Source organism: Mustela putorius, unplaced genomic scaffold (genome assembly GCF_011764305.1).
Source record: "Mustela putorius furo isolate JIRA1106 unplaced genomic scaffold, ASM1176430v1.1 tig00001118_pilon_pilon_pilon, whole genome shotgun sequence".
In the NCBI taxonomy this organism is placed as follows: domain Eukaryota; kingdom Metazoa; phylum Chordata; class Mammalia; order Carnivora; family Mustelidae; genus Mustela; species Mustela putorius.
In genome coordinates this window covers 1,206,477-1,219,506 of record NW_025421577.1, presented here as the reverse complement: position 1 = coordinate 1,219,506, position 13,030 = coordinate 1,206,477, and the positions used below count along the sequence as shown (strand labels likewise).

Sequence of the window (13,030 nt, the reverse complement as noted above, 5' to 3'; positions counted from 1 at the left end):
CCAGCACTGGACAGGTGTGTCACTGCATACGTATATTAAAACATGTATGTGAATTTCAAAACAATAATTATTTAATCTCCCCTGTTACGAACAATGCTGATTGGCACTTAACAAACCTCAGCCTCCATGCTCTAAAGCCCCCTCATACCTGTTGGATGCCATAAGTCCAGCCCTGCCGGATTCGATCCCGGGCCCACACATTATGGGCATTTTCTGCCAACTTGTCCACCATCGCTTCCTGAGATGGGGTGAGTTTGATAAAGCTCAGGTCCATTGGGGCAGGCTTGTACCCACTTGTCAGCTGGTAACTATAAGGCAAAACAAAAGAAATATGTAATTGGCCTTTTTGAAAAAGTCAAAGCTGAAAAATCCCTATACCAGTCTCTTTATGGCCATACCTACTTCTAATGGTTCATTTAACCACAGTGGTTACCTGGTCAGCAAGCCTGGAACCCTTCACTTAAGCTAATAACTCATTAAGTAGAAAGGCCACACAATCTTGGTTTTAATTTTTATGCCAGTGAAAGCGAAATGAGACAAGTTACCTATCTCTCAAGGTTGAGAAGGATTTACTGAGTTCCTAACTCTTGAGGCTCTTCTATAGTACAAACCACCAAAATACTGGTTATCAATGAAAACATCTGATGGATTTCTCTTCCTATTCTCATTTTCTTCAACTATTAAGTGTTGCATTAATTTGTATATTTACGTATTTAATGAATCTGTGGATCTTTACAGATACTAGCTATTTATTATTCTATAGGTAAATTTTAATGCATTTATAAGTTATTTTTCTATTTTCTTTCTTAGTTATATAATTTAGGAAGCATCTGGATAAGACAGAGGGTAGAAAATCCCAGGTATTTAACCATCTAAAAAATAATGAAGGCCTGGGTTTTAAGGAACTCTTACCTGAAACTACTTCTATATGCTGAAATGGAGAGAAAGCACTAAAACAAGTGTAGGTTTTCATCTTTCATAAGAGCTATAAAATTGAAAAATACCAAGTTTCCAGCATGTACATATTAGGGCAATAATACTGCCCGACCCCCCACAGATACACACAGAGTCACCTCATTCTCTTTAACTACTGAGATTCCAACAAAACCTGTTTTATAGCTGCTTCTCTTCTGTTCTTCTGTCATTGTTGTATTACCTATAGTCAACCAGGCTTTGAGGTCAGATTTGTTTCTAATCCATTTTTCAAAATGCCATCGTACTTGAAATAGGACATGGCAGATAATCAGCCTTCTGATTTATAGTTTTTGAAAGATTTGGTGGAAGGAAGCAAGATGGCAGAAAAGTAGGGAGCCTTGTTTCATCAGGTGCCTTGAATGTAGTCAGATAACTATCAAATCATTCTGAAAACCTACGAATTCAACCTGAGATGAAAGAAAAGAATTGCTGGAATTCTACAAATAGAAAAGCAACCACTTTGGGGACGGTAGGAGGTGTGGAGATCTGAATCAGATGGAATACATTGGAAGATGAACAGCAGGGGAGGGAACCTCTGTAAGCAGCTCCCAGAGAGTGTTACAGCCCCAGAGCACAAAATCAGTACTTTTAAAAATCTGCTCCAGTGAGAGACAACCCCACTGGAAAGGTGCTCAGATGGCAAAGCGGGACAAAATTCTAGGTGGGATCCTGTGGTCTCAGGATCCCCGGGGTCACAGAAAGAATGGGGATGCCTGAGCTGGCAGAGCTCCCAAGCACTGGAGCAGGAAACTGGCTATGGTCAGCAAGCCCAGGAGTGGGATCTCAGCTCAGTTCGCCATAAACCGTGAACAGCAATTCAATCCGAAGACTGGTCTCCGTGCGGGGAGGCCTACATGTGGCAGGCCTGGGAGAACCCTCTTCTCTCCCCTGGGAAGAAAAGTAGGGTGTGCTTCGAAGGAGTCTGCAGAGTTCGGTGCACATAAAAGTGAAGACTGCTTTTCCCTGAATTTTTACTGAATTTAGGGGCCCAAGATCTTTCAGCTCCAGGGCTAGAAACAGGGATACAGCCATTTTTATTTTCATTTAATTTTTGTCCTCTAATGGGCCACAGAAATCCTTCGGGGAACAAAACCCACATAGAGCAACCCAAAGCAGCTTACACTGAGACTGGTCCCCTGGCAAGGGACAGTGAAACTCTACCCAGGCAAAGGCATCTGAGAATCAGAGCAGCAGGCCCCTCTCCCAGAAAACTAGCTATAACATCAGTGTAACACCAAGTGTACCAAACACACAGAATTGCAAAACTCCAGTGTGAGGGGAAAATAGTATATAGAATTCGAGGGTTTTTTCTCATGATTCTTTTATCTTTCAGTTTATAATCTTTTTTCCCCCTTTTCAACTACTTTCTTATTTTAGCAACTCTATTTTTTAGCCTTTTTTTTAAAACTTTCATTTTCACATTTACATTTTATAGATATAGTCTTCATTTTTCGCTTCCTTTCACTGTATTCAATTTCATTTTTGTATATATATATGTTTTGCTTTCTTTGAAATTTTGGGATTTAGGGTCTTCTAACAGAGCAAAATATACCCATGACCAAGTGGACCACCCTGTCTTATCCACTTGGGAAATTATATTTTCTTTTTTCCTTTTTTTTTCCTTTTTCTTTTCATTTTTGGTTTCAGACCTCTTCAGATTTGTCTAGTTGGTATTTTGCTTGAGTCATCCTTGATATTTTTTATTTTATTCCCTTGTTCATCCATTCTTCTCTAGGCAAAATAACTACAAGGAAGAATTCACAACAAAAGAAAAAAACAGAAGTAATACTCTCTGCCACAGACCTAATCAATATGGATATAAGTAAAATGTCAGACCTAGAATTCAGGATAATAATTATAAAGTTACTAGCTGGGCTCGAGAAAAGCATAAAAGACACCAGAGAATCTCTTAATGCAGAAATAAAATCTAATCAGGCTGAAATTTAAAAATGTTTCAACTAACATGCATTCTAAATTGGATGCTCCAACAGCTAGGGTAAATGAGGCAGAAGAGAGAGTCAGTGACAGAGAAGACAAGATGATGTAAAAGAAGGAAGCTGAGGAAAAGAGAGAAAAACAACGAATGGATCACGAAGGGAAGCTTCAAGAAATTAGCGATACCATCAACAATATTAGAATTATTGTGGTCCCAGAAAAAGAAGAGAGACAGGGACATAAGGCATATATGAGCAAGTCACAGCTGAGGACTTCCATAATTAAGGAAGGAAACAGACATTCAAGTCCAAGAGGTAGAGAGAACGCTCCTCAAAAATCATTAAAAATAGATCAAAACCCTGACATATAATAGTGAAGCATGCAAATCTCAGAGATAAAGAGAAAATCCCAAAAGAAGCTTGAGGCAAGAACTCCTTAATCTACAATGATAGAAATATTAGACTGGCATCAGACCTATCCACAGAGACCTGGCTGGCCATAAAAGGCCAGAATGACACATTCTTGGTGCTAAATGAAAAAAAACATGCAGCCAAAGATGCTTTTTCCATCTAAAGTATCATTTAAAATGTATGGAGAGATAAAGAGCTTCCAGGACAAACAGAAACTAAAAGAATCTGTGATCACCAAACTAGCCCTGTAAGAAATATTAAATAAATTTTAAATTTATTTTAAAATTTATATTTTAAAATATAAATTTTATTTTATATTATTAATATTAAATAAATTATCTCTCTCTCTCAAGAGAGAGCCCAAAAGTAACATAGATCAGAAATAAACAGAGACAATCAACAGGAACAGGGACTTTACAGGCAATACAATGGCACTACATTCATCCTTCAATAGTTACTCTGAATGTAAATGGACTAAATGCTCCAATCAAAAGACACAGGGTATAAGACTGGATAAAAGCAAGACCAATCCATATGCTGCCTATAAGAGATGGACTTTAGACCTAAAAATACCTTCAGATTCAAAGTAAGGGGGTAGAGAACCATTTATCATGGCAATGGATGTCAAAAGAAAGCTGGGATAGCAATCCACATATCAGACAAATTAGATTTTATTTATTTATTTTTTAAGATTTTATTTATTTGACAGAAAGAAAGAGAGACAGTGAGAGAGGGAACACAAGCAGAGGGAGTAGGAGAGGGAGAAGCAGGCTTTCCACTGAGCAGGGATCCCATGCAGGGCTTGATCCCTGGACCCTGGGATCATGACCTGAGCCAAAAGCAGATGCTTAATGACTGAGCCACCCTTGGCACCCCAGACAAATTAGACTTTAAAGCAAAGACTGTACTAAGGGATGAAGAGGGACACTATATATACTTAAGGAGTTTATCCAACAAGAACATATAACAATTATAAGTATTAATTATATAATTATATATAATTATATGTATATAATTATAACAATATAAGTATTAAATTAATAAAGAAAACACATTGATAGTAATACAATAATAGTAGGGGACTTTACCCCACTCACAGCAATGGGCAGCTCATCTAAGCATAAGATCAACAAGGAAATAAGGGCTTTGAATGACACACTTGACCAAATGGACATCACAGATATATACAGAGCATTCATTCCTAATGCAACAAAATACACATTCTTTTCAAGTGCAATGGAACACTCTCCAGAATAGATCACATACTGGGTCACAAATCAGGCCCCAACTAGGACCAGAGGATTGGGAATATTTCTGCATATTTTTAAATCACAAGGCATTGAAACTTGAACTAAGTCACAATAGGAAATCTGGAAGGAATGCAAACACTTGGATTAAAGAGCATCCTACTAAAGAATGAATGGGTCAACCAGGAAATTAAAGAAGAATTTTTAAAATTCATGGAAATAAAGAAAATGAAAACACAACTGTTCAAAACCTTTGGGATATAGCAAGGCAGGCCCTAGGAGGGAAATACATAGCAGCACAAACCTTTCTCAAAAAAATTAGAGAAGTTTCAAATATACAAGCTAGTCTTACACCAAAAGGAACTGGAGAAAGAACAGCAAATAAAGCCTAAACCAAGCAGGAGAAAAGCAGTAAGAAAGAATAAAGCAGAAATCAATGAAATAGAGACCAAAAGAACAGTAGATCAATGAAACTAGAAGCTGGATCTCTGAAAGAATTAATAAGATCAATAAACCACTACCCAGACTTATCAAAAAGAAAAGAGAAAGGACCCAAATTAATAAAATCATGAATGAAAGAGGGGAGATCACAACCAACACTGAGGAAATACTAAGAATTATAAGAACCTGTTATGAGTAGCTATATGCCAACAAATTAGGCACTCTGGAAGAAATAGATGCATTTCCTAGAGATATACAGACTACCAAAACTGAAACAGGAAAAAATAGAAAACCTGAACAGACCCATAATCATCAAGGAAATTGAAGCAGTAATTAAAAATCTCCTAACAAATCAGAGTCCAGGGCCAGATGGCTTCCCAGGGGGAAGAACGAATACCTATTCTTCTGAAGTTGTTTCAAAAAAAACAGAAAGGGAAGGAAAACTTCCAAACTCATTCAATGAGTTAACAAAAGAAAGGACAAGCACCATATAATCCTCTCAGTTGATGGGAAAAAGCATTTGACAAAATATAGTATCGTTTCTTAATTAACACTCTCCACAGTGTAGGGATAGAAGGAACATACCTCAGTATCATAAAATCCATCTACGAAAAGCCCACAGAGAATATTATTCTGAATGGGGTAAAGCTGAGAGCTTCTTCCCTAAAGTCAGGAACACAACAGCAATGCCTACTCTCACCACTGTTGTTCAACATAGTACTAGAAGTCCTAGCCTCAGCAATCTAATAACAAAAAGTTATAAAAGGCATTCAAAATAGCAATGAAGTCAAACTCACTCTTCACAGGAAACATGATACTTTATGTGGAAAACCTGAAAGACTCCACCTCGAAATTTTAAGAACTCAACAGGAATTCAGCAACATGACAGATATAAAATCAATGTGCAGAAATCAGTTGCATTATGTGCATTATGCACTAACAATGAGACAGAAGAAAGAGAAATTAAGGAGTTGATCCCATTTACAACTGCACCAAAAAAATGTTAGATATCTAGGAATAAACCTAACCCAACAGGTAAAAGATGTGTATTCTAAAAACCATAGAATATTGCTGAAAGAAATTGAGAAAGACACAAAGAAATGGAAAAACATTTCATGCCCATGGACTGGAAGAACAAATATTGTTAAAATCTCTACACTACCTAGGGCAATCTATACATTCAATGCAATCCCTATCAAAATACCATCAATTTTTTTCGCAGAGCTAACACAAATAATCCCAAAATTTGTATGGAACCAAACAAAAAAGACCCTGAATAGTCAGAGTAAAGTTGAAAAAGAAAATCAAAGCTGGTGGCATCACACCGCCAGACTTCAAGCTCTATTACAAAGCTGAATCAAAACAGTATGGTATTGGTACAAAACCAGACACATAGATCAATGGAACAGAAGAGAGAATCCAGAAACGGACTCTCAACTCTATGGTCAACTAACCATTGACAAGGCAGGAAAGAAGATCTAATGGAAAAAAGGACAGTCTTTTCAATAAATGGTGCTGGGAAAATTGAAGAGCCACATGTAGAAGAAGAAACTGGACCACTTTCTTAAACTACACAAAGATAAACTCAAAAGGGTTAGAAGACCTAAATGTGAGATAGGAATCCATCAAAATTCTAGGAGAGAACACAAGCAGAAACTTCTGTGACCTTGGCCACAGCAACTACTTGCTAAACGAGTCTCCAAAGGAAAGGGAAACAAAAGCAAAAATGAACTATTGGAACTTCATCAAGATAAAAAGCTTCTGCACAGCAAAGAAAACATTCACCAAACTAAAAGGCAACCTATGCAATAGAAGATATTTGCAAGTGACATATCAAATAAAGAGCTAGTATCCATTATCTATAAAGAACTTATCAAACTCAACACCCAAGAAAACCACAAATAATCTAGTCAAGATATGGCAGAAGACATGAAAAGACATTTCTCCAAAGAAATACAAATGGCCAACAGACACATGAAAAATCGTTCCACATCCCTTGGCATCAGGGAAATGCAAATCAAAACCACAAGGAGATACTATCTCACACCAGCCAGAATGGCAAAAATTAATAACTCAGGAAACAATAAATGTTGGCGAGGATGAAGAGAAGGGGAATCATCTTACACTGTTGCTGGGAATGTAAGCTGGTGCAGCCACTCTGGAAAACAGTATGGAGGTTCCTCACAAAGTTAAACATAGAGCTACCCTACAACCCAGCAATTGCATTACTGGGTATTTATCCCAAAGATACAAATGTAATGATCTGAAGGGGCACCTGCACCCAAATGTTTATAGCAGCAATGTCCACAACAGCCAAATTGTGGAAAGTGCTATGTCCATCAACAGATAAATGAATAAAGAAGATATGGTGTGTGTGTGTGTGTGTGTGTGTGTGTGTGTGTGTGTGTGTGTGTGTGTGTGTGTGTGTGTGTGTGTGTGTATACCTAAATATATATATATATACCTAAAAATACCTTCAGATTCAAAGTAAGGGGGTAGAGAAACATTTATCGTGTCAATGGATGTCAAAAGAAAGCTGGGATAGCAATCCACATATCAGACAAATTAGATTTTATTTATTTATTTTTTAAGATTTTATTTGACAGAAAGAAAGAGAGACAGTGAGAGAGGGAACACAAGCAGAGGGAGTAGGAGAGGGAGAAGCAGGCTTTCCACTGAGCAGGGATCCCATGCAGGGCTTGATTCCTGGACCCTGGGATCATGACCTGAGCCAAAAGCAGATGCTTAATGACTGAGCCACCCTGGCACCCTGTGTGTGTATATATATATATATATATATATATATACATGCACATGTATACACACACACACACACATATATAAAATTATTCAGCCATCAGAAATGATGACTACTTACCATTTACACTGATGTGGACAGAACTGGAGGGTATTATGCTGAGCAAAATAACTCAATCAGAGAAAGACAATTATCATATGGTTTTTACTTATAAGTGGAATATAAGAAACAGCATAGAGGATTAGAGGGGAAGAGAGGGTAAACTGAATGGGAAATCATCAGAGAGGGAGAAAAACCATGAGAGACTTAACTATGGGAAACAAACTGAGGGTTTCTGAAGAGGAGGTGGGTACACACAGAATGGGGTAACTGGGTGATGGACATTAAGGAGGGCTTGTGATGTGATTAGCAATGGGTATTATAAACATCTGATGAATTACTGAACACTACTTCTGAAACTAATGATATACTATAAGTTGGCTAATTGAATTTAAATTTAAAAAAAAGAATTAACTTATATGCCGAATTAATATAAAGGTACATGTATCTTCATCTCAAAGATTCTCCTTTATACAAAGGAAATTCACCAGCTAATTATGCCAAGTTAAAAAAAAAATAGCCAGAACATGAGAAAATGCTGAGATAAAACTATGTAATCTTTTTTCTTTTAAGTATTCTGGGCTGTGGGTAGCAGAATTACCAGGTAAGCCTGGTACCATAAAGAGGCAGGGTGTTCCACTGCTTTGTTCCCTGCTATCCACAAAATGGAGAATAATGTCTGATCGTTGGTAGACATTCAATAAAAATATGTTGAATGAATCAATGTGTTCCAGCAATAAATAATTTTTAAGAAGAATAAAGTTGAAACTGCCTTAGTTACTATTTTATCATAAGACATCTCGTATTTTATAAATCATTTATCTATAGACAAAAGTATCAGAAATATTTTGTTTTGTTTAAGTGGATTAGATGAGTGCAGCAATTGTAACAATTATGGCTAATTACAGCCTTATGTCATTCAATTTACATCATAAGCTACATTTATAGACGAGAAATTTTGTTCTGTTTTAAATCAAAACTCTGAACATCTGGGTATTTAACAATATTTTTAAATTAAAAAATGTTTTATAATTATGCCACATGGGAGTTTTTTACTTATTTTTCTTTTTAAAGATTTTATTTATTTGTCAGAGAGAGAGCATAAGCAGGGGGAGCAGCAGGCAGAGGAAGAGGGAGAAGCAGGCTCCCCACTGAGCAAGAAGCCTAGTGTAGGATTCGATCACAGTACCCCAAGATCATGACCTCGACAGAAGGCAAATGCTTAACCAACTGAGCTACCCAAGGCGTCCCACATGGAATTTTTTAATAGCTCATATAAATCATTGTATGTTATAGAATTCTGATTATAAATAGATAAATCTAGAAACTGTAAGCGCAGCCCATATACAAGTTCTCATTCACAAAATATTTTTTTCAATAAAGAGCTTCCAATATATTTCCAAGGCACTGACAAATGATCAAGCTGGCAGAGTCTAATTTCTAAGTTTAATGTGACTCGTTGGAAGCAACCTTAGGAGCAATGACAAAGAACTCAGTCTTCTCTGCTGTCCTATCTTCCTATCTCTGCTTGACACCCTCCCCTCCTGATTTCCTCACATTCACCCAGCACGGGGTAGCCCAAGAGCACACATTCTTTCTTCTCTCATTTTTCAATAGCAACTTGATGAGAGCTGAAACCATCTTAATGAGCAATGTGTACATTTGAAAAGAGGGAAATACTCTCTTACAACCAGTTCTAATGGTAGACATCCCAGCAATATCTCATATGCAATAGGGGGGTATGTTTGAAAGGCAGAGGGTGGGAAGGAGGTCCTTCCAAGTCAAACAATATAGATAAGTTCTACCAATGTGTAAAGCTGGATAATATAGAACCCTAAGCATTTCTCTTGATTTTCTAAAATTTCCCCTTCTTACATGGAGTATCTATAGAGCTGCTTTAATCTGTGATCACAAGGAAAACCCACGGAGGTGCATTTCCATCTGTTGATTTAACACAGCATAATAATTAATTAGTTCATGCTCTCTGTTAGACGCAGACTACAATTCATTTTACTTTCCTAAATAACCCTGTGCAAGAAAGGATTTAAAGCTTCAAACGATTCTTTTAAATGGCTAATAATCCCATCCAAATCAAAGTTACTAAGTCCTATTTCACCCGAACCTTACTTCCATACTGTTGTCCTTCAAATCAACCACAGTAAAAAAAAGTATCTTTGAAATTCATAGACTTCAACTTACTGTATTTGATAAATGTGCTGACATCATGAATACCTAACCAATATTAATCAGTATCAACAATGATTTATAAAACTCTTTTTCTGTTTGTAGTATATGTTGACAAAGAATCAAACCATTGTAACCAAATGGGATTTCTTTTTTTTAAAGATTTTATTTATTTGACAGACAGAGATCACAAGTAGGCAGAGAGGCAGGCAGAGAGAGAGGGGGAAGGCAGGCTCCCTGCCGAGCAGAGAGCCCGATGTGGGGCTCCATTCCAGGACCCTGGGACCATGACCTGAGCCGAAAACAGAAGCCTTAACCCACTGAGTCACCCAGGGGCCCCATAAAATGGGATTTTTTTAAAGAACATAAATAAACCTTGGCCAATAATGTTCACTTCACCTTAATAATATAATCTATTTAGGTACAAAAAGATGAACCAACCAACTGCTAGTAGGAAATATTATCTTCTTATGGTTGAAAAAGAACAAAAAGCCAAGCTTTTGGAGTAAATTGTGATTGACATAATCCTTGGAAGCTATGTGGTTTCAAGTAATGTTTCAGATTAATTCCCAGAAATGTAAAAGAAATGAAAGAAATACTGCTATACCAGTTTTTTGGGGGTAGAATTTCATAGTCCAAATAATAGGGACAAGTCCTATCAGTAGTAATTAAATTAATACAAAATACATAAAGTTCATGTTAAAGACATCCATGTGTTACATTCTACTTTCTTGAGCTTCCTGGGAAAATTCTACCAGAATCAGTCAACAGCTATCTTTCTCCTGCAATCTAGCTGTTTAGCAGGCATCATTTTAAACTTCTTTTACCTTAATATTCAAAGTCCCCATTCCATCAATCATTCTGAAATTTAGATTATGAGGAATATATAGGGGATGAAATAAATATATTCAAAATACTCCCTTTCCAAGGTATCCAAATTCTTTTGCAGTTATTAGCTCTGAATTCATTCTGATGTAGCATACAATTGAATAATTAAAATAAAACAGCAAGATTAATAAATTATATATACTGGGCTTCAGTTTCTTTTTTAAAGGACCTTTTTCCCCAGAAAAATAAAACAAAACACAACTGGTAAACTGCCAGTTTCATCTGCATCAAATTAACGAAGATGTGAACAAAAAATTGATGGCACTTGGCCCCCACTGATGAATTGTCACGTTAACTAGCAATGTAGTTTTGTACTTCATTGCCACCTGACCTACATTCTTCCTAAGCAGGTATTCTAAATGAGCCCTTGAAAAAAGTGTGCAGTATAATATCACTGAAGGGGCAATTAAAGTGGTGTACAAAAAACACAGCAGAATGAGAAACACTAAGCACTTTTCCTTTTTTTTCTAGCTTCTCGCACCTCTCAAGTTTACTTGTTTAGTAGGAATCAGGCTAAATGAAGCTTGGAAGTCATCCTGCTGTAAAAGATGTGCAATAAACATGAAAAGATTATGTCCAAGTTCAGTGGATGTTAGGTGTAAATTTCCAAACCAAATCAGCCCTTCAAGTACCTTGGAACCAACGGGAAAATCTCAGATGACTGCACACCAGAGATATTAAGGAAGTTTTGCTGGAAGCCCATCTACTAAAAATGCATACGGGGCTGACATTTGCTCAGAAAGAATAGAGAGATAATTCAAAAACCCTTCTCCGGAAACAAATATTGGAGAATTAATTTCAGTATAGAGATTAGAAAGGAAACAGACAAGGGATATATTTTTTCCACTAGTTCACTTCTTTGTTTTTAAGTAAATGTAATATGAGGATGTGCCTGGGAGGCCTCCCTACCCCAGCCCATCCAACTCCTCTTTTATCGATTTCTTTTTACTCCAAGGCCTTCTACTACCCCACAGGCCCTTTGAAACAAAACCACAAGGTATCCAATGCCCCAAGAACGGGTCAACTCAACAGAGAGACCAAAGAAAGCCAAACTTGGTTTTTGGATTTTTAACACGGGCTTTGAAAATTCACTGCAGAGACATTAGTCTTTCAGATAAAAGGCCTTCTGATATTAAAAGCTATGCTTTTGAATATCAAAAAAGCAAGTGCAGATGCCCTGAGACTTGAAGAAAACCAGATAAAGACTCCTTCTCCTACCCAGACGGGTTCCAGAGCCTAGAGGACAGGGGAGCTGGAGGGAAGCCAAAGCTCCCTGACACTTAACCAGGTAGAGACCAGGTAGATCCCAGCACCGAGGTGAACTTCTGTCTTGCTTCCCAGAGAACACTGAGCAAAATGGCCAGATCCTAAAATCTCCCACACCAAACCCTTTCCTTGCATGGCACAACTTCAGAGAAACAAGACATTGCAACCAACCCAATCTAGGCTGACAGGCGACGTTCCCTACCCCTTCCATCCACACGCTGCAATATCCAAATTGCCAGAAAGAGTATTCTTAGGTTTCTGGGACTCCCTAAAAGGCTTCCTTTAAGCCTATAAAGGAAGCTAAAAGAAGAGCAATGACCTAGAGTACTCACAGAAATGAGAGTAGACCCAAAGACCAGTGGGGAAAACAGGCATCCCATATGATGCCAGCAGCGATGAATGAAGGTAATTGACAAAGACACTCTCTCTGGTCAAACCTGAGTCAGGCTCCTCTGAGTCCTCTTTGAGACTGGGACTCTGTCCTTAGGCTCTGCCCTTGTTCTAATTAGTTCCATTTTAGCAAGAACCCTACTGGATCAGTTTAACGAAAATCCACCCTTGATACTGGATCACATTCTTTGCGCTTTCTTGATATCTTATCACTGAGTCTACCTTCAGCAAGAATCCTATCAAATTGGTTCTGCAGAATCTCCCTTCTCCTTGATGTTTCCTAGTAGTAATCTTCTATCCACTGCCCACCGGCACTCCCTGCCAATAAATCCCCACTCATCCTCGTTGGATTCCAAATGGGGTTCAGTTTGATACAGAGGTCTCTCTTCCCCAATTGCCATAGTTCCTGAATAAAATTTGCCTCTAAACTTTTAACT

General features: G+C 37.6%; 1 protein-coding gene across 7 annotated transcripts in view; it reads right to left on the bottom strand.

Moving 5' to 3' along the window:
* RYR2 (ryanodine receptor 2) overlaps positions 1–13,030 on the bottom strand; it is a 738,653-nt gene that overhangs the window by 275,011 nt on the left and 450,612 nt on the right. For all 7 annotated transcript variants that reach the window (XM_045087357.1, XM_045087359.1, XM_045087360.1 and 4 more), the window contains one exon: positions 149–308. In XM_045087357.1, coding sequence (XP_044943292.1) covers positions 149–308 — 160 coding nt within the window. The remainder of the gene's footprint in view (positions 1–148; positions 309–13,030) is intronic.